We start from the raw sequence: 26,868 nt of genomic DNA, 5'->3' as shown, positions 1-26,868 counted from the left end.
TCCCCGTACCTTTATTACTCATTACAAATTGGATTTGGTTTCTAGAAGAGCATCCTTTGGTTCAGTGGTGCTCAGGAATGTCTTTTCATGAGTTCTGCCAAGGTCTAAGGTATTTGGGGATTCTGTCCCATATGTCAAGGATAAAATGAAAACTGACAACATCAGATAAAGAAGTTATGTACTCACCATAACTTTCTATCTGTGTTGTCCATCTTCATTTATCCTTGACTCCCCTCCCTCCATCCCCCAGCCTTTGAAGACTTATTGGTGGAACGGATATTGTACTTTTAAGTTATTGTGATCTTTAAGGCACAACAGATATGGCTTCTCTTTATCTATGACTTTTATATCTATTGTGCAAACTCGATCCGAGGTAATTGCGAATGAAGAATTGTGGGTAGGTGTGAAGCTAGGTAGTTTTTGGCCTGAGTGAGCTGTAGCAACAGCCAAGTCAGTTCCAATATCAGAACCGAACCCATACGTCAAGGATAAATGAAAACAGACAGCACAGATGGAACGTTATGGTGAGTACATAACTTTTTTTCCTTCACAAGTTCCCTGATCCTTCAGTACCGGATATTATGTCTTCTCACCGCACACATATGGTTTATTCATTTTTCTCCATTGCTGAGAATTTTTAGTGTTTTCCTGATTTCTGATGAAGTGGAACAAAAGCATTATATAAGTCTCCAGCTGGTTGGTGTTCCTTTACATGTTTTTTGTACCCTGTGCCGTTTTCGCTGAGGTTCTTTTTTATTTATATATAATATAACTTTGCAAACACAAAGTCTTAGCATGCACTCCCTTACCAGCTAAGCTAAAGCTAAAATACTTGTGTCCCAACCACTACCAGTACCACTCCAAACCAACCCTGCTCCCAAACACACTTCTAACTGATGGGGATATCCACCCCAATACAGTTCCTGCTTCTCCTACAACTTCCTCCACCATCACAACAGCCACCAATCTCAACAGTCCCCCCCGCAATCCAAAATATCTTAATATATACTCAATTAACATATAGTGCCTCCCGAATAAAACCACAGAACTACACTCCTGGATTACCCTCCACTCCCCACACATGCTATAACCCTATCTGAAACATGGATAAAGCCCCACATCTCAAACTCTGAAATCCCCCCCCCCATTACAATATCTGTCGTTAAGACAGAATAGTTAGGAAAAGTGGTGCTGTTGCCATTATGTACTCCGAACACCTCCATCTATTCCCCCGACACATAACACATCCAAATTTCCACCCCGCTGAACTTCTTATCCTAAACTGTCACCTTAACCCACAAAAGAAATTTGCTTTAGCTGCTATGTATATCCCACCAGGTAATAACATTCCCATCCTCAAATTCATACTCTCATGGCTATCACTCAATATCAGCTATGAAACCATTCTGTTAGGAAACGTTAACATTGACTTGCTAAAACTACCTACAACCAGCCCATCTGTCACCATCAATCTACATGGCTTTCATCAGCTATTTATTACACCTACTAGATTCAATAAAAACAATAATAGTAGCTCCACTCTCGACTGGATCCTAACAACTGACCCTAACCTGTATCAAAACCCTACTACCCTACCGAAATATCCAAGTTCTTAGGCACGCTGTTCAGATACTTTAAATACCATCTCTATAAAATTGTTGCAATCTCTCCACTTTTAACAGTGAGATCTTTAATCACATGCTAAACTCTATAGACTAGTCAATTCTAAAACACATCCCTCTAAATGATGCTGTCCTTCATTTCAGTCGCAATTTTCTCTCCATCCTTGACTCCCTAGCACCTCTCAGAAAAGTAAGAATCAAAACAACCCACACCCCCTGGCTCTGAAAAGGTACACTCACTCTTATGAAAAAAAAGAGACAGCACCTGGAAACAATGGAATAAAACTAAATCACCTTCTGTTCTCCAAACCTATAAACAGCTACATCATCTGGCTAAAAACACATCAATACAGATAAGAAAAAATTCTTCTGCAATGCCCAACTCACCCATAAGTCTAACCCCAAAAAATTGTGACACTCTATTAATAAGATCCTACACCCAAGGCAACCCTTGTACCCCCAATCCCTACCCCAACAAAACCCCCCATGAAACTGCCTCTCTTCTAAATTCATACTTCATTGAATCTATTCACAAACTCAACCACAATGGTCAGAACAATAAACACTCATCTCCATGCCACATTTCACCAATACTCCCACTTTCATACTCGACCCCATCCCGACATCTTAAATCAAATCTCTCCTGCTTAAGCTGAAGCCATACTCCCCTCTTCTGACAGCCCCCCCTTTTCTTAAACTAGCCACTCACTCAGTAGCCTACTCCATCTCTATCCTGATTAATAGATCTATTCAAGAATCCACTGTCCCAGATATATGGAAATCATTCTTTATCACTCCATTACACAAGGGAGGCAACAGCAATGAACCATCCAACTACAGACCTATTGCTGTCCTCTCTCCACTATCTAAACTCCTTGAAAAATCCATTCATAGACAGCTTATTAAGTACCTTCTAGATAATAATGTCCTCACCCCTACTCAATATGGCTTCAGACCCAATCATAGTACAACTACTGCCCTTTACTCAAATCGTTGCTGAAGCCATGGACAACAATTTACTGGTTTATTGCCACTTCCATGACCTTTCTAAAGCATTCAATACCGTTTCACACTCCAAACTTCTTGATAAACTATCACAACTCAACTTAACTCCCTCTATTATTAAATGGTTTACTAACTATCTTACTAGTAGACAACAATCAGTAAGATGGCAGGCTACCTACTCCCAATACTTACCAGTCCAAACTGGGGGTGCCTCAAGGCTTGATTCTTGGCCCTTTACTCTTTAATATTTTCACAAACCAACTGCATACTTCTTATACAGCATCCTCCCTGATACAATATGCGGATGACTCTACCCTTATTACCTGTTCTGACAGTTTCTCTAATCTCCTCTCTACTACTCAACATAGCAGCTTCCTATCTGTAGAAAAATGGCTTACCAACAACCAACTAATTCTAAATCCCAAAAAACAAAGTTACTGCTCTTTTTTTTCCAAAAACCCTCTCTAACCTCAGATCAGCCTTCACCATTTCTTCTCTCGACAATACCATCATACAAACTGACCGACATACTAAACTTCTAGTTGTTATTATCGATGACCAATTAAAATAAAAAACTCTGCTTACTCTACAGACATAAAAGGCAGAAACTAGCTCAGGCCTTCCTCCTTCTGTGCCTACTTTATGTTTCCCCCATCTTTTCACATCTACAATCTACCCTTTTGGCTAACATACTATAGTGTTGCAAGATTTGCTAGTAACCCAACCCTACAAATCTCATCACTGCCATGCACTAAAAAAACTCCAGTGGCTTGAATTCTCCCAGCACCTGCTTCACTTCCAGCTGCAAATGAGTCATACTCTACTCTTAAACCCCCTTTCCTGTCCTGGTCTAGCCTCACTAATATCACATTATCCCCCTCCCAGAACTCTCCGCAGGTCTGACCTGCTCCTTCTGGAAACTTATAAAACAAACAAAAACATTGGTAAACTTCTTTACAAATATAGTATTTCCCATGCACGGAACAAACTCCCATTTAACATCCAAATAATTTCAAACATAAATCTCTTTAAATGCAAACTTAAAACTTTTCTCCTAAATGTCAACACCTGTCACTGCAATGATCCCACTTAAATCTCACCTTACCACCTTACTACCTCTCACAGTTTTAACACCCATCTATTGCAAGTGTCTTATCTCATTGGCATCTCTTTCTCTTTTAGTTGATAAAAACATTTATAACTTTTGTACTGAATGTTATGCACATTATTGTAATGTTTATGTAAACTTAATTCTCGGGCCTTTTGTAAATTTCTAATGTTCTCATGTAAAGCACATTATTGTATTGTTTGCATACAACTTCATTGTCAGATGTTCTTCTTTTATGTAACTTTGTAATAACTGTCTGGAGCTTTTCTCCTCAGGTCTCCACTGAAAATGGGCCACTGACTCAGTTGGACTAATCCAGTTAACATATAACAAATAAATAAATAAGTATGTGTCACCTTCAGAAGCTCAAGTCAAAATGAAGTTGAACATTATATGGTCGAGACCATATGATCGACTTTCCAAATGTTGAAGCTTTTGAATGGAGATCACTGTACAGTGGTGACTGGGGAATTTTCCCTTTCCCCACTGTAGTGCAGTCTCGGAGTTGATACATATATATATATATATATATATATATATATATATATATATATAAAAATAACATGTAGGGGGTGGAGGGTGCAGGGTCTTGCCCCACTGCAAAAACTTAGATTTATGTTGTTTTCTGTTGTTCAAATTTTCAGAAAGGCAATCATATGGTCCTGATCATAAGACATTTGACCTTCTGTTGAATCAGTCTTCTGAACTAGATCCATATGTGTATATCAAATAAATTTGGTAGTTTTGGCAAAATATGCATTTCTTATTCTAGCCCTTTACTAGATCCATAGTTCAGAATAAAAATACAAAGTATACATAACCCTGAAGTACAAAATCTTTACAAAGATATGCCTAATGCATATGTGAAGCATACAGTTGTTTGCATATAATGTCCAAACCTTACCTTATAATTCGTTAGTCCTGTATGTTTTATTTCTTGCTATAGAAATATTCATATTTTTCTACAAAAACAAGTAAATATGTAATAATGTTTGTGTGTCATTTGGTCTGCTGTAAGTTTGCACTCTGACGTTCACTCATACCAAAGGAATGTAACACAAGGGAAAGAGAAAAACATATGTGGAATCTAAACTTGGTGTTCATTTCATTCTGTATCCCCAAGCTATGATACAGGCAGCTTTAGTCTACTATCAGTTTTTTTACTTTTGTCTGAGAAAAGTTTGTAGATACTGATACAGAGGTGTAAGATACTAATTGCAGCTTCCTAGTCATAATGGTGTGGCTAGGAATAGGACTGCCCATGTTTAGTGCAGGCTAAGCAAGTTCTTTTGCAAAGGAAAGGCATCTTATTTATATCTTACAATGGTATTTAGTCTGTGCACCAGGATTAGTATCCTAGTGGCCCTTCTTTAACCATGTTCGATCTTGCAAAGTAGACTTATGCTGCAAGTTTTTCCTTATTGATGATCTTCCCGTTGAAAAATGAAGTGTCTACTCACCATGCACATAATAATAAAGTAGAATACAAGCACTAATTTTCTAGAAGAAAGTTCTTTAAGATTATTGTAGCTTGTTAAGCGGAAAACAAAAGAATCTTAGTGATTTTTGTAAGCACATTTGTTTAACTTTCAGGTGACAGGCAGGCGGCTTTGGAAGAATATTTACGATGAACTTGGAGGAAGTCCTGGAAGCACCAGTGCAGCCACCTGTACTCGCAGACACTATGAGAGGTACCCAGTGTCTAATTTAATTAGCTAGCTTTTGTTTAGCAAATAAAACTGCCTATTCTTACTTGTCTACAGGGAATTGATTCTGGTGAAGAGACTTGCTCAGGCTGTAATAGTCTGCAAGTGGAGGTTAACAGGAATTAAACCCATGTTTGCAGGATGAAGCTTGTTTATAGATAATTTCCTTAACACTGTACCATAATGCTAGCTTCATGGTATGTGGATGTGACTCTTTTTGCACTAGAACATGAACTGATGTGTGACCCATTGACAGTATTCCCCAGATATCATGCAGCTCACTGAGGGCAATGCTACCTATATACAGTATTTATATTGAGGAGTTTCCTCTCATATAAATAGTTGTTGTCTTATTGCTGTAATTTTGAAAATTTCAAGATAGTCTGTTCTTAAATAATTTGTTTGCGCATAATAAGACTCAAATAACTCAGTACCTAAAAAATTTCCCGAGACATATAACTCTTCCCCTTTTCCCAGTTCTGTCTGTAGAAGGACCTCTGTCCAGATCTCTTTTTCTGTGGAGCAGTTGCAGCTACCATTTAATCTGATGTTGTTAATCTTCTTCCCATTCATCACTGATGGGTTCGGTTCCAAGCTCGCGTACACCAAAAACTCTCGAGCTAAGCTGCTACCCACAATGCCCTTCTCTCTGTTACCTCAGATCTCGTTTGCCGCGTAGCCATATAGCAGTGTTTCACCGAGCTCTCCAGCTAAGTGTTTTATTTTATTGATAATTGTATATTTTTGAACTTTTTTTCCCTAATCTCACTCTTTTACCCTTATTTTATCTAACTAACTAGCTCTACCCATTGAGTAATTCTTATACCATCGTTGGTATGCCCTCTCCTTACCCTTATGGTATCGCTTGATACCATCATTGATATCTTCTTCCTATTTCTTCCTTATTTCTTTTTAGGTACTAGTAGTGTGTGTATTTTGTGTGTATGGAAATGTCTGATAAAAAAGGGACATCAGGGTTTAAACATTGTACGTCTTGCAATGGTAAGCTCCCTAACAGTGACTTGCACGACTGTGTTTATTGTCTGGGGGTTTCTCACCTCTCTGTTAATGCCAGATTTGTCTAAGTTTTAGTCAGAGGACGCTGAATAAAAGGAAAAACAAACTGATTTTGAAAGGCCTTTTAGTTTCTCCTTTCTCAGAGGCCCTTTCTGTGTCGGAGATCTCAACCCCTCCAGTGAAGGACAAGAAATGTCCCCTTTCAGATCCCTCTTCACAGGCTGGTGATAAGGGCAAGTCTCACAAACATAAGGCCCACAAATCTTCATTGGAGCATAGGATAGCTTCATCGGCTCCGACTATGGCTACTGCTTCTGTTCAGAGCTCTGCTCCAATTGCCTGTTTGACCGAAGTCATAGACATTACAGAATTATTCACGTCGGCACCATCTTTGGCACCGACCTCTACGGCACTGACCCTGCCTTAAATGTCAGCTACGGCTCCGACCTTACCTTCCACAACAGCTACAGCACCAACTTTGCCTTTTACCGCACCGAAAGCTGTTTCAACTTACGCAGTTCCTTTGGAACCGATAACTTCGACTCCGAGTGCCTCCTCGGCACCAAGTCCTTTTTCTACGCCACTGATTCCTTTACTACCTGTCTCCAAGTTAGAGACTACGGTGCCACTAGCTCAAGCACCATGGACCCGATACTCCCCATCATTGGATCCGTTCCTAGGTCAGATGTACAGACCCTTTCTGGACTGACCCGACTCCCCTTCAGGAGTGTCCACGAGGTCCACCAGGAGTCTTTCCGAATTCGATGTGGTGCACCTTTTGGATCAGCTGTTGACAGCCAGAGGGATAACAAATGTTCCTAAGACTCACCCCCTTTTGGGGTTTGGGTCTATTGCTCTCAGGACTCCAACGTATACTCCTCCTTCAGATCCGTCCATTCCAAAACCTATTGCTCCGACGTCCTTTGTGGAACCCGTTCCTCGGAGCCCACAGTAACTCTCACTGAGGCTTCACCCCTTTGGGTTTTGGTTCCATCGGAACCGTCCCTTCCTCAGATTCATGGTCGGGGGCGGAATCCTCAATCCTGAGTACGGTTCCGAGTGTTTTATTTATTTATTTTATTTTACATTTGTTGACCGGGCTAGTCCAGCTGGATATATGTCCATTTTCAGTAGAGGCCCGGGGAGAAAAGCTCCAAGCAATGGCAGAGACAAAATACAATATATAGTAATAGTTCCAAGAAAGACAGTATATAGTTTATAATTGAGGTTCAGTTAGACTTGAACAGAGCAGTATAGTAGGATATGCTAAAAACAAATACATATAGCAAGCATTTGAGAGATAGCAATCAATAGAAATAATTAAAAATTTATTATATCATTACCACAGGAACACATAGAACAGTAGAGTAGAGGTGTATAGAGAGCGCAGGAAGGGGAAAGAGGTGTCAGTCAGGATTAGAGCAGGGACAAAGCCAGTGAGTTTTAAGGTATTCTTTGAGTAGCTTTTTGAAAAGAAGAGTGGAAGTAAGGGTGGTAAGTTCATTAGGAAGCTGGTTCCAACTTTTTTCTACTGTGTTGGAAAAAAGTGAGTCCCCTGCTTTGTTGTTGGATTTAATAGTGGAAACTAGTAGATTATTAGCTGAGCGAAGTAAGTTAAGATTTTTGTAGGGGGTGATCGGATTAGTGAGGATTGGGGTATTATTAGGGTGATAAAGAATCTTATGGGAGATGACAAGTTGTTGGCAAAGTAGTTGGTTCTGCAGTTCTAACCATCCCAGTTTGATGTTGTGACAGTGGTGAGTTCTAAAGGGGGTGCCAGTGGCAAATCTGGCCATGTTATTGTAACATATCGAAAGTTTGGAGAGATTGCTTTTAGAAAGATTGGTATATATTGCAGAAGCATAGAGTAGGGTAGAGATCAGATGGGTCTAGGAAATAGTTATTCTGGCAGAAGGGGTTAGGAAGGGTTTGATTCTGTAAAGGGTGCCAAGTTTTTTGTTAACAGACATTATTGTAGAGTTAATATGGTGATCATAGCTAAGGTAGTTATCAATTGTTACTCCCAGTAGATGGGTAGTAGTGTCAGGGGATATGTTAGTTCTGTTGTAGAGGTTACAGTGAAGTACAGTTGAGGTGACTTAAGAGTAGGAGCAAAGAGCAATAATTTTGTTTTTTTGGTGTTCAGTAGGAGACCATGCTGCAAGAACCAGTTTTCAGCACTGTTAAATATGGATTGGGTGAGTGACTGGAGAGAGGTTATGGACTTGGCTGAACAAATTAAGGTAGAGTAATCTGCACATTGTATGCAGGTGGCTTGTGGAATTGTGGTGTGTAGATTATTAATAAACAAAGAAAAGAGAAGAGGTCCTAAAATAGAGCCTTGAGGTACTCCAATGTTCACAGGGAGGGGTGTGGAAAGATTATTATCCCAAAGTACAGCTTGATGTCTGTTTGCCAGATAGGATTTAAACCATTGTAATGCCTGTGGATCGAGTGATTGGGCTTTTAGTATGTCAATAAGCAAGTTATGATTCACCATATCGAAGGCTTTTGAAAGGTCAATAAAAAGTGTAGATGAAAAAGTGTTATTGTTATGATTTTTGTTTATGGAGTCAGAAAAGGATAGCAGGGCAGTTGTTGTGCTATGGAATGGCCTAAAACCGTGCTGGCAGTTGGCAAGTAAGTTATTCTGGAGAAGGTGGTCAAGTAGTTGTCTGTGAATGCATTTCTCCATTATTTTAGCTATTGGAGAGAGTAAGGCGATAGGGCAAAAGTTGGAAAGTTCAGTAGATGGGCCACCTTTGTGTAGAGGGATGATGTGGGATACTTTCCATATGGATGGGATTTTGCTTTCTGAGATTGTTCTTTTTATAAGTATGGAGATGGGATAGGCAATGGCTTTAGCTGCAATTTGCAGGAATTCATCAGGAAGACAATCTGCAGAAGGGATGCAGGGTTTAAGTTTTTGAAGGAGGTTGCAGATGAAGGATGTAGGTACTAGTTTTATATAAAAGGTTGGAGATGGAGTATTAGCGGTATCTAATGGGGAAGAGGTAACAGGTGGTAAAGTATTAGCTAGGGTTAAAATGGCTTTGGTAAAATAGTTATTAAAGGCATCTGGAATCTGGTTTGAGTTATTATGGTCGAAACCTGAGGGGACAGGAGGTTTAGAGTAGCCTGGCTTAAGAAGTTTGTTTATGCCTGACCAGAATTTTTATGGTTTTTGTTGGTGGGTTTGTTGGAGGTGAAGGTAATAGTCTCTTTTGTCTTGGAGAATTTCTTTTTTGGTGGCATTTCTTAATTGTTTGAAGTAGAGGTGATCTGATGGATTTTTTGAGGCTCTCCATTTGGCCCAGATTTTATTTCTGAGGAGGATAGTATTGAGAGCCAGGGGGGCGATTTTGGTCCTTATTCGGGAAGAGCGATAGGGGGCATGGAAATCTAGGATTTGAAGGAATCTGGTATTGAAGTAGGTCACTGCCTCATCAAGTTGAAGATGAAGCAATGGTGACCAGTCACATGCTTTTAGTTCATTTTGGAAGCTCTCTGGATTAAAGTGTTTTTTGGAACGGGAGGTTTTGAAAATATTAGTGTTAGGGCTATGAATTTTTTGTTTAATAATATAGGTTAGCATATGGTCGCTGATATCATCGGGAAGGATTCCTGGTTTATAAGTATCAAGATGGCTGTTGAGTAGGATCCAGTCGAGGGTGGATTCCTTACTGCTTGGCTTATGGATTCGAGTAGGAGTGGTTATTATTTGTAAGAAACCGTGAAGATTTGTGTGATTGGTAGGATTAGGGGAATAACAGGTTGCCCAGTCTATATTAAAGTCACCTAAGACAATGAGGTAGGTGAGTAGAGAGGTGGCTAAGAATATTTTCCAGAGTGCTGATATTATTTCCAGGGGGAGGTATGTGCAAATTATATAGATAGATTTTGAGTTGTTGATTTGGAGTTTTACAGTAAGGGTTTCAGCATTAGAATCTGAGGGTAGGGGCACATTGAAGGTGTGAGACTTGGAGTTCAGATTTATATAATATGGCTACTCCTCCACCCTTTTTATTCTTGTGGTCACATCTCAGGATATTATATCCAGGAGGGATAATCTCCTGGTCCAGAGTTGAGGGCTTCAGCCATGTCTCTGTAATACAGAGAATATCAAATGAGTGCACATCTAAGAGTGCGTGTAGGTGGGAAATTTTATTGTTTATGCTGCGGGTGTTAAGGTGAGCTATCAAAAGGGAGTTAGCTGATCTGTTTGGGAGAATGATAGTGGGAGATGTTGGGTTGTGGTGGTAGTGGGAATATCGGTATTAGGGCCAGGGTTTGGATGAATATCACCATCTAGTAGGGGATGTTTTTGAGGATGTATGGACTTAAGGAGTTTATAGTGATTGTTTAGGGGTTTTTTGATAAGGAAGTAAGCAATATGGGTACATCTGTAGTACTTTGGAAGTATATAAATAGAGGTAGAGGTTATATTACTGTGGTTGAGTGAGTTTATATGGGAAATGGGTAGGGTTGGCTGGTAGGGGTGGTGGTGTTCAGGAAAAGAAACATGTTCAATGAAGGTTAATGTATATGGTATAGTAAGACAAGCAAGAGTAGTAGTTAGGAGTAGTAGGTTTGTGTATGCAGACTTGTGTGATGGGGTCATAGTGATGTGTAGATAAGGAGTTAGGGTATGGTGAGGGGAGGAGTGAGGTAAGTAAAAATAAGGATGGGAGAGGGAGAGGGTGCTGTATGAGCTTGAAGAGTAGATAGAAGTGATGAGAAACAGAATGAAATAAAGGTGAATTGTAAGAGAGGGGCTGTATAAAGGTGAAATGTAGGAGAGAGGCTGTATAATATTAACAAAGCAGGATGTGCTGAGGAGAGTGTACCTGATGTAGTAATTAAATTACTAAGAACTTGTAGAGGTAGGGGGTGGGGCTGTTAAGTAGAAGAAGTAGGGGGTGGGGCTGTTAAGTAGAAGAAGTAGGAGATAGGGTGATATGTAGAGGGGGTGTGGTTACAGAAGTATAAGGCTAGGACCACTGGGGGTGTGTGGGAATTGGGGGTAGGGTAGGGGGAGCGGAGTGAGCCCACAGGGCGAACGGAGCGGGTCAGAGCAGCTAAAAAGTTTACAGAGACAATCAGAGAGGATGAGATAGCTGAGGCAGAAAAAGTGGTCACAGATAAGTAGAAAGTGGTAAGGCAATTAATAGTATCAGAGCAGCTAAAAAAGTTTACAGAGACAATCAGAGAGTGGTAAGGCAGTTAATAGTAGCAAAGGATGGCGGAGTGGAAGAGCTAAAAGAGATAGAACAATAGTATGAATGAGGGAGAAAAGATGAGCAGGGGAGTGAGAAGACCCAGGAAGATTAACAACTAGGAAAAGGGGTGGAAAAACTGATAGGAATCTAGAAAAAGATAAATTAGAGGAAGGGTTATCAGCCAAGGCTGGATTAGAGTGCTACCTAGTGGGCAGAGAGCATAATACAAGTGTCTATAATAGTGATAGCTAGAGGTGGCTCAGTAAAAATGGAGCCAGGGGGAAAGCAACATGGTGCCAGGGGGATGACAAAAAGGTGCAGGGACAGAGAGGAGTCTGGCTGCTGGCTTTCTGACTCAGTGGCTGAGGTTCATTCTAAGCTAGGTACAGTGTAAATAGTAAAAATCAGCATGTGACTAAATACAAAGGTATAGTAGGATTATTACAGATCAAATGAATGTTTAGGACCAGGGTGGAACATACTTCCTTGATCTTTAAACAACAGGGAAATTGACACCGCAACAGCAGAAGTTGGAGACCAGTCTTTAGGAAGGTTGAAGGTAGTTAGAAGGGGTCCTTAGTGACTAGGCAGGTCCTTTCGTGCAGGATGGGAGCTAAAGAGTTCCTTGATCTTTAAACAACAGGGAAATTGACACCGCAACAGCAGAAGTTGGACACCAGTCTTTAGGATGGTTGAAGGTAGTTAGAAGGGGTCCTTAGTGACTAGGCAGATCCTTTCGTGCAGGATGGGAGTTAAAGAGTTCCTTGATCTTTAAACAGCAGGGAAATTGACACCGCAACAGCAGAAGTTGAAGACCAGTCTTTAGGATGGTTGAAGGTAGTTAGATGGGGTCCTTAGTGACTAGGCAGGTCCTTTCATGCTGGATGGGAACTAAAGAGATTCGATCCTATGATCTGAAGCCAGGGACACACAGCAGCCAGGATAGGTACAAGGATAATAAAATAAAATATCAGTTCCGTCCTCGGATCTGGGGATAACCTCTGCCCCGATCTTGCTTGAGGCTCCATTCCTGGGAGTGGGTCTAACTGAGCAGGGTGTGACCCCAGTTCTAAGGTTGTCCTACTCAGTTCCGGGCTCCCATTCCTCTTCGAGCAGGCCTGCTTCCTGGGTAGTGGAGAGGGTGCTTGCTTCAGGAAGCGCTCTTCCGACATCAGAACTTCATCCTGCTCCCTCTGAGCTACAGCTACCATGGGCCACCTCCCCAGGACACAGAGAACAGAAGACTCAGGAAACCCCAGTTTAGGGTACCCATCCTTCCAAGTCTTCCTCAGATATCCCCACTGAGGAACCTCCTTGGAAGAAGGCATGTAAGAGGAAACAAATTGAGTATCCGGAAGAGTCTTTGACAGAGGATATGGACTATGATGATGGGGAAGGGTCCCCACGGTCACCCCCAATGTTGTCTCCTTCGAAGCCATCCTGGAAATATTGAAACGGAGGGGTGGCTGGAAGCCCTCTAATCCTTCCTTGGAGGAGTCCATCTTCCTGCAGGCTTTTCGCTCTCGCCCTTCTACCTTTTGGGTGACCCGACCTGCTGACAAATTAGTCCAGCTCATCGTGCAGCATGCGTGGCAGAACTCTAACTCTATTGAGGCCATTTCCCGGAGACCAGATATGATTCTTTCCCCACCAGAGGAGCACCCCCACTGGTCCAGAGGTTTGCCAGTTGATGCTATGGTGGTGGTGGCAGCCACTAAAAAGGATCTAGCGGAAGAAAATCCTATTGTTCACCCGCCCAACAGAGAGTCCTGGGCTGTGGACAGGCTGGGGAAGAGAGTTTTCCTTCAGTGACCTTTGTTGTCAGGTCCCTGAACTACTTGGCACATTTCACGAGACTTCAAAAAGATCTGATTACCGAACTGACGGGGCACGAGACAAGGTTGCCTCTCAACTTGCCACCCTTGAATCTATCTCCAATTCGTCCATGAGGCTGCTCTCCCACACAACCGAAGGGGCAGCTAGAGCTGCGGGTGCAGGCATAGTCATGAGGTGTCATGCCTGGATGTGCATCTGTGACCTCGGGGACTCCTTCAAGTTCTCCTTTTTGAATGCCCCTGTTGAACCATCTTCCTTATTTGGTTCTAAAGTAAAGGACAAACTGGCCAGGTGTGAGCAAGATGGAAAGACTTTGTCTGCCATTGGCGTACGTTTTTCCAAGCCCCAATGTTCTGTTTCCAGAAACCAGAGGAGTGGGAAAATATGGCACAAGAAATCTCAAGGTCCTTTCCATAATGCATGTGGCAAGGATTCCCCTAGACGCTGAGGGGGTTCCAATGGTGGAAGATGCCCCTTTAGGGGCAGAGGGGGTCCCCGAAACCAAGACTCCAGGGATTCTTTCTCTGGGTGGTCTTATCAACGCTCCTGAGATGTTTCCCGATTGCTTTCCTCTGGAAGCAGTTGGGGCTCGTTTTTCTCTGCACCAAACTGCCTGGCGCTCTATTACAAAAGATTGATGGGTGCAGAGAATAATCTCCAGAGGCTACTATATCCCTCTAACCTCCCGTCCAAAACCTACAAAGAACCTTCCCGATGTACCACCCAATCAAAGGGAAGAAGCGGTTTTACTCAAGATTCTTTTTGGTGCCACAAAAGACTGGGGACTGGAGACCCATTCTGGATCTCAGCCATTTAAACAAATCAGTGGTTCAAACCAAATTCCGCATGGTCACTATTCAATCCATTCTCCCTTTTTTACGGGAGGATGTTTGGATGTGCTCAATAGACTTCTGGGATGCGTATTACCACATCAAAATGGACAAACGCTCCAGGAGTCTCCTTCGCTTCTGGCTGAGAGCCAATCATTACCATTTCCGAGCCGTACCATTCGATCTCTCAATGGCCCCCAGAGTGTTCACGAAATGTCTAGCAGTGGTGACAGCTCATCTGAGACTTCAAGGATTCCAGGCGTTTCCATATTTAGACTGTTGGCTTCTTTCCACCCCCACCAAGCATCTTCTGACCATGGCCCTCCGTTACACACTCTCACTAGCGGTGTCCCTAAGCATCACCATACATTGGGAGAAATCCAACTTACAACCTACCCAACAGCTTGAATTTATAGGGGCAGTTTTCAATACTTGAACATGCCTGGTATCTCTACCGGCTCACAGGCTTCAGCGGTTAAGATTGCAAGTACAGGAGATACTCTGTCAGAGAGGTGTCAGCAAGAGAAGTTCTCCAGGCTCTGGGGTCCATGGCTGCAGCCATTCTGATAGTTCCTCTGGCAAGATTACACATGAGACTGTTACAATGGCTTCACCCCCTAAACTCATAGATCCTCATTACCAACACTTGCAAGCAAGATCTCCTCTGGTGGATGAGGCCAGATGCAGAACTTTGGTTGAGGAGTTTGAAAGGGGCGACACCAAATGCCACGGTGACCACGGATGCATCCCTGATAGGGTGGGGGGCCATTTTCAGGGAAAGACAGTCCAGGACACGTGGTCAAGCTTAGAGTCCAACCTGCATATCAATGTTCTGGAGTTAAGAACTGTGCGGTTGGCGTTGCAGGCATTACATCCGCTCCTTCCATCGGGAACAATTGTGATTCAGTCAGACAATATGTCAGTAGTCTGGTATATAAATAAGGAGGAACCAAATCCTACCCCCTGTGTCGAGAGGCCATAAGAATTGCTTCTGACCGCTTTCTTATAGCAACGCATATCCCGGGGCGTTCCATTGTGATTGCGGACAGGCTGAGCAGATGCATCTTCCTTCCTCATGAGTGGTCTCTCAATCTAAAGGTGACTGCAGAAATTTTCAGCCGATGGGGCCAGCCTTGCTGCAATCTCTTCGCCTCCCCTTTGAACAACAAATGCAGCAGCTTTTTTGCCCTCTTTCCCCCAGAGGGGGACTCCCGAGAGACGCTGTGACTCACGATTGGCCCACAGGTCTCCTCTATGTTTATCCTCCAATTCCCTTGATACCCTTATTTTTAAAGAAAGCAATTAGGTTGAGATGCAAGGTGATCCATATTGCCCCATTCTGGCCCCGGCAAGTGTGGTTCCTCTTCCTCCAGCCTCACCTGTTACAACCTGCATGGATCCTGGGCACTCATCCAGACTTAATTTCTCACCCCCAAGGGTTGACTCTCCCAAATCTGTCCACTCACAAGCTGACAGCTTGGTTTCTCCACTTCCGCTAGTCGCCAGGCAGGAAACCCTTTCCTCACCTGTTTGTGATATCATTCTGGCCTCCCATAAGCCATCCACCAGAAAACTTTACAGAGATAAATGGAAAAGGTTTGCTATTTGGTCTAAAGAACATATGCTAGATTCCTTCTCAGCTCTGGTCTATGTTATACTTCAATACCTTTCTGAGTTTTTTGAGAATGGAGCATCAGCTTCCACCATACGAGTCCATTTAGGAGCTATTTCCAACTTTCATAACAGATTAGAGGGCACTCCACTTATCTCCACCCGCCTATGCAAGACCTTTCTCAAAGGAGTGTTTCATAGCAGACCTCCAATCAGACATCCGTTAGAGGCATGGAATCTCTCCCTAGTATTACAGTCTCTCTCTCTCTCTTTACCCCCTTTTGAGCCTGCTGCTAAATGTGATCTCAAATTCCTATCATGGAAATCTCTATTTTTGGTAGCTGTCACATCAGCTAGACGGATATCAGAATTACACGCCTCATGCATCAAGAGACCGTGCTTAATTTTTCATAAAGACAGAGTATCACTACGTACTAATCCATCTTTTCTCCCCAAAGTGATTTCTGATTTCTCTGTGAACCAATCCATTGAACTCCCAATGTTTTTCCCAAGCTATTCCAATAAAGGAGAATACTGTCTACACTCATTGGACGTACATAGGCAACTACGCTTTTACTTAGACAGGACTAAATCTATCCGCAAGTCAGATCAACTTTTCATTTCCTTCTCCGGTCCAAAAATGGGATATGCTGTATCAAAAGTCACTTTATGAAAGTGGCTCAGAGATTGTATTGCTTTTTCATATTCACGTACAAATGAGCCTAAACCACAATATCAAAGCACATTCAACTAGAGCTATAGCAACTTCTGTTGCTTTTCACTCCAGAGCTTCTATGGACAACATTTGCACAGCAGCCACTTGGGCTAAACCTCACACTTTCATCAAACATTACAAGTAGGATATGGTCTCCAGGGGAAGAGTGGCCTTTGGCTCAATGGTGCTCAGGAATGTTCTTCCATAAGGACCACCCAGGTTTCTCAGGTAGCTTGGGATTCTGTCCCATCAGTGATGAATGGGAAGAAGATTAACATTAGATAAAGAAGTTATGTCTTACCATAACGTTCCATCTGTGTTGTTGATCTTCTTCCATTCATCACATCCCACCCTCCGTCCCCCACCAAAAGCTCCTGGTGGATCTCATGGGTCCTTGTGGTGTTTTCAGGGTTTTTGCGCAGAAATGGCCTCTGCTTTTACTTCTATGTGTCTTATGCAAACTCGATCTGAGGTAACAGGGAGAAGGGCATTGTGGGTAGCAGCTTAACTCGAGAGTTTTTGGTGGACGCGAGCTTGGTATTAGGCCAACACGGTTCTGAGGGGCTCTGAACCGAACCAATCAGTGATGAATGGAAGAAGATCAACAACACAGATAGAATGTTATAGTAAGACATAACTTCTCTTTTTAGGAGTGACATAACTTCTTTTTTATGAGTTTTTTCTCCTCTACCAAACATACCTAACACTACCTTTACTCAAGTGGTCCATTCTTTCTGCCAGGGGCTGAGAGCTAGGCATTCCCAGGCTTAGGCAAGAGTCCTACAGTCTTTTCCTGCCTAGGGTGCCTAATCATCCCATTTGTACCTCTTATGGCAAGAGTCACATGATAGGGAGCAGGCCAGCTTTCAAGTTCAAATGAGTAGTAAACCCTTATCCTTGGCACTTGAGCTCTATTCAGTGCTGCCAAGTGCAGGAAGTATGCCACTACATGATGACTTCTCCAGGCAGCGCAGTTGCACAGGAGAGGCATGTGCTCTGCAGGTCCATGCTCTGCTGATATAGTACCCAGTGCTCCCTCTAGGCCTCAAGTCAAGAGGCAAGCCATAGCCACCTCCCTCCTAGAATGGACAACTGGCAACAGCCGCTCACTTCCATCCTCCTCCACCTGGCTCTTCCAGCACCCAAGCTGCTAGTCAGAGTCTAGTCATCAGTGTCATTCAGGGCTTCATCCTTCTACATCAGAGAGCCAGGATCTTAGGAGATGTTTCACTGCCATATTTCATCGGTATTGCCAGAATTATGTGTTTTTCAGCACCTTTACCATAAAGTTGTTTCCAACTTCTTAATCCTAGATTTTAAGGTTAGTAATTCTATTATGTTAGCTTTCTTTCTCCTCCCACCATTTTCTTCTGTTTGGACCATTATGTGTATGTTGTGTAGATAGACACATTTTTATAAAAATGCTCTTTTAGATTCTTATATGAAAATACTATCATAGTGAGGACTTAAACTTTTAACAGATGTATGCAAGTGTTTGAATGACTGCTATAGTCAGAAATGCATTTTCCATGTGCCATATAACTCTTCCCCCACATTCGATCTTGCAAAGTAGACTTATGCAGCAAGTCTTTCCTTATGGACGGTCTTCCCTGTGTAGTTATCATGTAATTGGTAAGAGCTCTTCTGGACTATAGTGCCAGTCGTAGTCTTATTTTAGTCTGATCTGGGCTCTACTGGCAAATGTTAGAGCAGATTAAAGTTTTTGCCATATTTGATTTTCTTCTGATAAATGTTACCTTAACATTTGTTAACGTTGTAGATGTTGGTGTTCCTATGTGCTTGACTTGCAATGGGCTCTCTATATTTTGTTCTGCTTGAAAGGAACTTGTTTTCTCTTTGACTCTCTCACCAACCTGGCTCTAGCTTCCATGTCAGTTGTGGTCATAACTCTGTATACTTCTCAGACACCGAAGAAGAACTTGTAGTCCTGTCTTACTGTGGTTCTCAACCTGTACTGCCAATGTTGAGAACAAACCAAACATTTTTTTCATAAATGGTTTTCTTTCTTAAAAAATACAACGCGCGCACACACACACACACACACACACACACACTAAATACCATGTTAGCCTTGTTAAATCTGTAAACGTTGATTTTTATCTGTACATAACTTGCTTTGGGATCCTTGCATTTGATTCTGATTTGAGTGGAACTATTTCACAGACTCCCTCACAGGCTCAGTTCTGGCTTTGGTGTCAGTTGTGGTCATGTCTTAGTTTACTTTTTGAGTAATCTAGGGAAATGTGCAGATGTCAACATTGACCTGGGCTTGATTTTTACTAATAGTTTTGAGGTACTTTGATTATCCTCATTCTTAGTTGGAGGGAACATTTCTATTTGGACCCTTTAACCATCCCAGTTGGGCTTTGGTGTCAGTTGTGGACTTCTGTCTGGTGAGATCGAGTCAGTTGATGTCGCTGTTCTACCCTGCTTTGACTTTGATGCCAGAGTCAGATGCATGACTCTTCTTGGGCCATCTTTTTTATACTCTGTTATAACACAATCTCGAAGTTCAAGAAAGAAGAAAAAAGTTATACTTAAGAAAAAGAAACCTCTGGATGGGGTGCTGTATTGAACAGGACAGTGTCCACCTGTAGAGTTCCTCTTAGTGGTCTTATTCTTGCAAGGCAATGGATAAATTCCTTCATTTAATCACATTTATATACACTCTAAACCCTAATCTTTTTTTTTTTTTCACGTGTTGGGCTCGGGTGTAATTTTTATAGTTCAACAGGGTGACTTCCACTATCGCTGCCATTTCCTCTCAGTAGTGGTAAACCTCTGTGCTTCTAATTTTCTAGTGGTTTATCCTTCAACTGTTTATTGAATCCAGACATCCCTTCTGAAGTAACTGTCTGGATATGCTGTTATGCATTCTTCACAGTCAGACTAATACTTATTTTTGTTTCACTACAGTTGGACTCAATACTGTTTGAGCATCCTGTAATTATTTCCACCTTTCAGTAACCGCTACATATTCAGTTGCCATGGTCCCTGTCCAGAAGTGGTCTGAGCACTTGCATGTCCTGTTATCATTTCAACACTATAAAGGACAGCTACATATTGAGTTGCCAGGGACTTGGTGCCGAGGTGGTCTATCTTGGGACTTGGTGCTGAGGTGATCCATCTTATCCGTATAGATTCATCGTGTTCACTGCTTACAGCAATGATTGTTATCCGTGCAGTCCCATTCCTTTCTGGTAAATGGAATATAGTTCTGATGTCTCCCATCCCATGCAGCAAGGCCTAATGATTTGTCATTTATTTTCTTCTTTAGAGGCCTTGGCCTGTATGTTTTTTTATTTGTTTTAAGTCTGGTATCATTTGTGAACCGTAGCCTTCCTAATTCTTTTTATTTCAAATGTGAACTTTATCTCTTCTGAAGCATCTCATACCACCGGCAGTTTTGTAGATGAGGCCTCACATATACCCATGCTTAGCTTTGAAATTACTTACATTTCTTCAGAAGTTCACCCACAGAATGAAGGCTTGAGGTGCCTAACTGTTACAGATTCTACCTCAGTTCATCTATGTAGGTATATTCTGTTTGGCCTGTAACTGGAGTCATACAGTACTGTATCCCTAGCAATTTGTTACCCTGTTTTGGAATAACTAATGCTGTGTTCACCTTCTGCATCTCAGCCCTTTCAGTACTGACTGCATCTAATCCTTGGATACCATGTAAATATCTTTTTTTGGCAGAGTAATTTAGGTCATGTGTAGTTGTGTCCTACCCTTCCCTCTAGTCTTCTCCCTATTGGGGAGGGGGATCAACATTAGGGCTTAGGGTCAGCAGAATACTCTTTCCTGCTATATAGGCAAAGTCACCTATATCAGAAATGTTTATCCTACTCCCCCTTTGAGGATGATCACCAGCAGTGGAATATTTTCTTCCTATAAAGACACTCTTTTATTCTTGAGTTTCTATGACTTGCAGTCTGTGTGGTAACTTTATGAAACATGACATGCCTTTAATCATTTAATTTCCCTTAGTTGTTAAGGTTTTGTCTGTGCCGATATCTACCATATCTTCATCCTGTCCAGTCTGTGGCTTATTTATTGTGCTATTGCTATTTCTTTGAAAAGTTTGTAAGATGTTTGTTTTTTTTGTTTGTTTTTTTTTTTTTTTTTTGGGGGGGGGGGGGGGGGGGGGGCCTTTCTGCCATATGGTTTTCAGAAGCTTTGGGTTGAACAGCTGACTGCTGCCATTTGATCCCATGTTATTCATATTCCCATTCATGAATTTCTTTATTTATGTCCCTTTGCAGATAGCTGTGTTTATATTCTGTTTCCTTCCTTCAGGTAGTATACTTCCATTTGTCTCTAGGTTTCTGTATTTCACCTTTTGAAATCTTTACTCTTCATTGCTTTACATTTTTGAAGCAATTTACCGCTTAAACCTTTTAGATATTGCATTTCCATCTTAAAGGCAAGGGCATCTTGAGTACTCTTCAACCTTTCCTTCATCTCTGATATTTTTACTCCCTTTTATTCCCTTTCATCTGTGATTAAGAAAATCATCCTCAAGCTACCAGTGCTTCTGTCTGGCTGTTGAATCACATTTCCCATTGCCTAACAATTAATTTAGTGTTGGCTTATCAGATTCCTCTTTATTTAAAGTTATTTTCTGTTGTTGGCTTTGTACCTCACGTTCTATTTGGATCAAGACTGTATCCAATGCTGTCTGAATAATGGATTGCTTTAAATCTAATGCCTCTTGGTCATTTCCCATTTAATTAATAGATTCTTATTTGTTACTGAGGACTCTTGTCTCTATCCTAGTACTTTTCTTTATTGTAGACCCCAGGCTGAGTTCCATTTCTGTCATGCCGTTTGAGGGCTTATTTATGATGCCTTTTCATCTTTTATCTACTATTTTACAAGATCCTCCTTCATTCTCGATAACTTCTGTTACTGACCTTATACTTTGTCACATTAGGCTTAGTCTTCATGAGGCTCAACAACATACTGCTTTTAAGCTTCCCATTGCTGTCATGTCTATTCCCAAAAATGCAAGTTTTTGCGTGACTAGTTCTACCATTCATCCAAGGATACTATACAGCTCTCTGATAACCATATTACTTTCACTCTAGCAGTTTGTATAATGTGGATTTGGATCTAGATCCTTGGCACAATGGTCTACTAGTCTTCTCATGCCGTATTTTTAAACTTGTATTAATATGAGTCTCCTTTTCCTTATGATACATTTCTAGGCCAGGTTTCTGCAGTTCAGGGCCTGCTGTGTATTAGAATTAGTCTCATTTTCCATCTGAGACATCTGTAGGTCAGAGATCTGCAGTTCAGGGTCTGCTGGAGATTCTGTTTTTTGAGATAACATTTGCAATGATCTACCCAGCAAGTTACACGTGGGACTGTATTTTAGAGGTCGAGGAAGATGCACCAGTCCTTTCACATATAAAAGTTATGTATTTACCATAGTGATAGATGCATTGACCCAGGTTCATCTTCCTCTGCAATGGAATAGGTTTAGAAGTTGGTCCATGGAGCTTTTGTCTGCTTCCTTTTTACTTGTGATCTGCCTTTTGTAGTTAATGGAGATCTGAAGAGGGGTCTTCCTTTGCACGTAATTATGAAAAAAAGTGAGGACTTCGGTGGCTTGGGAAAAGTTTAGGTGCCAAGCTGCCCAAGTCCTGCAGGCCTTGTGTCCTATAAGTAGAGGAAGATGTACCTGATCCTTCACATCTGTCATTTCCCTAAGTGCACAACTTTAGGTTTGTGCACATGAACTGCTCATTTGGTAGCGCCAGTATCCGTGGAAACAGCTTTGATAGCACAACATCTGAGTTTCAGCTTAGTCTTCTGATGGGACTTCAAATGAAGGTCTAAATTTCTTTATTTAAGAAATGAGTTACAAATAGTGACTATATAAAATCAATGTTTAGTTGTATATTCAAATATGCAAAGTGGTAATAGCACAGAAATTCCATTTCTGTGGGCTAGTTTGCAGGCTAGAGATGGTATTTTAGGGTTCAGTGAGATGCTGAATCACACTGTAATATAGGCTTGATTGCTTTAAATAGATTTGGACTACTGTAGAAGTCTGGAATATCATCTTTTACTTTATTTGGGAATGCAACTCCCAGTGCAGTTTGCATCGTCAAACACAGTTGTTCCTTTTTTGAAGTTTTAGGGTATTTTAGTCAGATTGGTCTTCTGAGACTTTGTATATTTCAACGTCAGTCCCTTTTTTGTTACAGGTCTATAACTGTTAGCTATTATTTTCAATGAGAATTACTTAGAATGTTCTGTTTTGTTACATGTATTATTTACTTGAATTCTGCAGATGCATATTTGTTTGTTTAATGCGGCATACTGTTTTCTTCAGGATAGTCTACTGTGTTGTAGATGTCCACTGCTGTTTTTGGAACTGAGTTATGATTGCAGAAGGTCCATTTGAATCAGTTCACCTACCTCTCCATTATTGCATGCATATCGAAATTCCATCACGGGATTGTCGGGAGTCCAAGTATTTAGAGCAATACCTTCTATTAAATTATTTCTAAAAACAAAATAAGTTCAGTACCAAATCCTTCTCCTTCAAAAGAGTGACTGACTGCAGATCATTCCTTTTATAGGTTTTCTTGGGATAAGCATTTCCATCCTGTGTTGTTGATCTTCCATTCATCACATCCCACCCTCCGTCCCCCACCAAAAAAATCAATGTTTAGTTGTATATTCAAATATGCAAAGTGGCAATAGCACAGAAATTCCATTTCTGTGGGCTAGTTCTTACTGATGCATACTTCCTGTATATGTCCCGGTTGGAGTAGAAATATTGGAGACCCCACCCTTGGGTGACCTTTGATTGTTTTATGCCATGCATGTATGCTTTCTGACTGTTTTGGTCTAATCATGGAAACCTAGCAGTTAATATACTGCAGTTTTTTATAAAAGCATTGAATAGAAACAATACTAAACCAAAGATGAAGCAGAGATGTTTGATATCAGAAAAAAAAACTAACAGCTGTTTTCGTTTTTATTTATTGAAACCTCTCCCCCAGGCAAACCATGACCTCGCTTGATTGCTCCACCCACCCATTAAGCTCACCATCTTTTATTTTTCATCTATAAGGTATTATTTTCTTTTGAATACATTTTGTTGCTTTTTTAGCTGCCCTATCATATTAGCTCTTAGTTACCACGTCCCTGGTACTTTATTTTGAAGGGTGGAAGCACCAGTTTTCCTTCTGTCCTTTCCTCTTTCATTTTCCAGTTATACAGTCTAGTACTCAAGCTGAGGTTGCTGTTCAGCAATTCTGCTCTGCACTGTTTAATCCTCCTAATATTTTTAAATATGTCTGTGGCATCCATCTGTGTTATGCTAGTGAATACAGACCCAGTTCCTTCAATCATCCTATACATATTCTGCACCATTCTAGTCCCACTGTAATGTACTGTTCTCTGTCTTTATTGGACCTTTGCAGAATCCTGCTTTTCAGAAATGGCGCTCATATGTAAAGCACATCCCTCCTTACCATTCAGCAAGTATTAACACTTTTTCTACTGGCTATGCTGCTTAAGCACCAGTTTGCAAGGTACCCATTACTTTGTCACTCAGAACTTTGAGATGCATGCAAAATTATTTCACATAGCACCAGATTTCACTTTGTTTTTATTATGCGGTATGCACATGTTCCGTAAGTATCTGCTTGATCCTTGTATTACATAATATCAGTAACTCTGGAGTGTAATCTGGTTGAATCATTTGGCAGGTGGGAATGAAAACTACCTGGTGATAACTTGCTTTTGTAATGTTACTTTTTGTAAAATCTTCAGCCTTGATCTAGCCTTCACATATACAGTAAGATAAATGTAAGAATCATTGTGTGCTCTCTGTAGTACCTACTGTTTTCCATTCTCACAGTTTAACTTGTCATATTTGTTGAAGTAAGAATAAATCAGTTTTGAGTTTCACTTTTTTTAATTTATCTTTTATTTATAGATTCCTCCCCCTCCCAGAAACATTGCTAACTTTCACTTCCTGTTGCCTGTTCCTTAATCTTTAGTCTGCCTCATGTAATCTTAATAGCATTTGTGTTTTCTTCTAACAAAATTTGTTTCAGCAACCAGTCTGTACATGTTTTCTCTATTGGTTTCAAGCAACCTGGTTGTTACATGTGGCTAATAATGGAACTCCCCCCACTCCGCCCCCAGTTGAGGTTAATTAGTGTGAAAACTCAAGTGATAACATGCAAAACTGTCTCAAAATGTAAGGAAGAGTAACAATCGAATAGTTGTTTTTATTCACAAGCATGTCTCGTACTGAAGATTGTGAAGTACTCTACTAAAAATTTTGCTTAATATGGAAGGGGGGGGGGGTCTGCCTCAGGGTTGAAATATTATATACAGAGTCGCTATTAAGAGGTTATATGGAAATAAAATTGTAAGGCAGTTTGTTTTATTTTTACATTCAAGATTATGAAAGACCAGATTCTTGAAACCCACATGACTCATCAGTACTGAAACATTAAATTCCCCTTTATTTCAGAAGGGAAAAAAACACCTTCATCAGCTTGTACATTTGGAAGTCACCTAATTTTCTATTTTACTATTTCAGAGATAAATACTTCCATATGTAGGATGTAGTTGCTTCATTTTTGGAAGTTGGTGTTTATAAACTTCAGTGAAGTAAATCTCAAGTTCTGTTGCCATAGTCTTCTCAGGAGAAAGAGGTGCTTCTACAGGCCCTGTGTGCATATGACATGCATATCCTTGAGAAGGGTTTAGTTGACAGGGCCTTCTGGGACCAGATATGGCAGGGACTAGTGCAGGGCATCAGTGCCATGAGAGGCAATAATAGGATAATAATGCAAGTGAGTCGCAGGATTAGTGAAATGTTAATGCATGTCAGGAACAGGGACATTAGCAGAGAAAGTCTAACTGCTGGGGATGGACTGTCAACATAAAGGCCTCTCAGACAGGCAAATTAATTCCCGTTATCCTTCACAGTGGAGAGAGAGAAACATCATATCTGGCAGTGACTTGGATATGGGAGCTGGTCTGGTGATACTTACCAGAGTCTGTAGGAGGTGCCCCAAGAGAGAATTGGCACGTTATTCTTGTAGGAGAGTGACTTGTAGCTGTGAGAGATTTAACCCAGCACATACGCATTTACGATGTCCATGGACACTGGGGCTACAGCAAAGACAACTTGCACCACAAGGTATCTATATGTCCAAAAGTCATATATATGCCTGGCCTGTAGCAACGTGTGTGCTACATGGTGATGGTAGTCACAAATGTGATCTAGCATTTCCACAGGTTTATCTATATGCATTCACAGGTTCCACCATGAAAGGATCCAAAACAACAGGTCAGAACATGCTTGATGTCAACAGGTCACCAACTGCTAACATCACTGGCAATTCACCCATGGCACAGTCAGTAATACAGACAGTGGAAGGTACACTCCTATCACCCACAGCTGTGGTGATTGTGGAAGGGCATTATGACTCCCCGGCACCACCTGTGCTCAGCAAAGGCCGCACTGTCCATTTTAGCTCCACCCCTACTGCACAGGTGTCACCATTACAGACAACTTTCAGAGGTATGCACTACCTCTGAGGCGTGCACACCCCAGCATAATGGAGGGGCATGTAGGCAGACCTTACCATCATGACTATAGGACTCTCCCAGACCTGGGTGTCACCCTTGGCATCATAAAGTAGATACGCAGTTTACTGATCAAGGCTCAGATGACCAGCATTCGCACCATCTCAGAGATGTGTGCTGCGTGTCCTGCATGAGGACCTGCAAGCTGAGAGACATTCTGCATTGCATTCAGAGTGACATGATTTATAGGGATTGGGATCAGGCATACCTGATGAGGTCACTAGAAGCCCATTTGTCAGCCACTGCTGCATCCATGTAGATGCTGGCAGCTGGCTACAGTAGCCATGCTAGCAGATGGATGTGGATTGTATGGTCACACTCAAGGCTTATACAGCTGGCACACACCTTTCCAGAGATGGTTTCCCTATCCACACTGTCCTCCTGAGCTGCACCCACCTCTGGGTAGGTATAATCCTTTGGACATGGATGATGATATTGTGTTTCACTTTGGGCACACCCCATTAGGTAAGCCAAACAGGGTCCTACAGTTCAACACCATTAGGCTCCCCTGTAGGCCTATTGCAAGTTATAACCTACACCATGCT

General features: G+C 41.5%; 1 protein-coding gene across 1 annotated transcript in view; it reads left to right on the top strand.

The window, feature by feature from the left end:
* Positions 1-26,868, top strand: part of ARID5A (AT-rich interaction domain 5A) — a 484,004-nt gene that overhangs the window by 393,076 nt on the left and 64,060 nt on the right. Inside the window, exon 5 of the mRNA XM_044084394.1 lies at positions 5,329-5,426. Within this exon, the coding sequence (XP_043940329.1) occupies positions 5,329-5,426 (98 nt within the window). The remainder of the gene's footprint in view (positions 1-5,328; positions 5,427-26,868) is intronic.

This window comes from Protopterus annectens, chromosome 9.part0 (genome assembly GCF_019279795.1).
Source record: "Protopterus annectens isolate FY-2018-M chromosome 9.part0, PAN1.0, whole genome shotgun sequence".
Classification (NCBI taxonomy): Eukaryota; Metazoa; Chordata; order Ceratodontiformes; family Protopteridae; genus Protopterus; species Protopterus annectens.
This window is presented reverse-complemented; position numbering and strand designations above follow the sequence as displayed.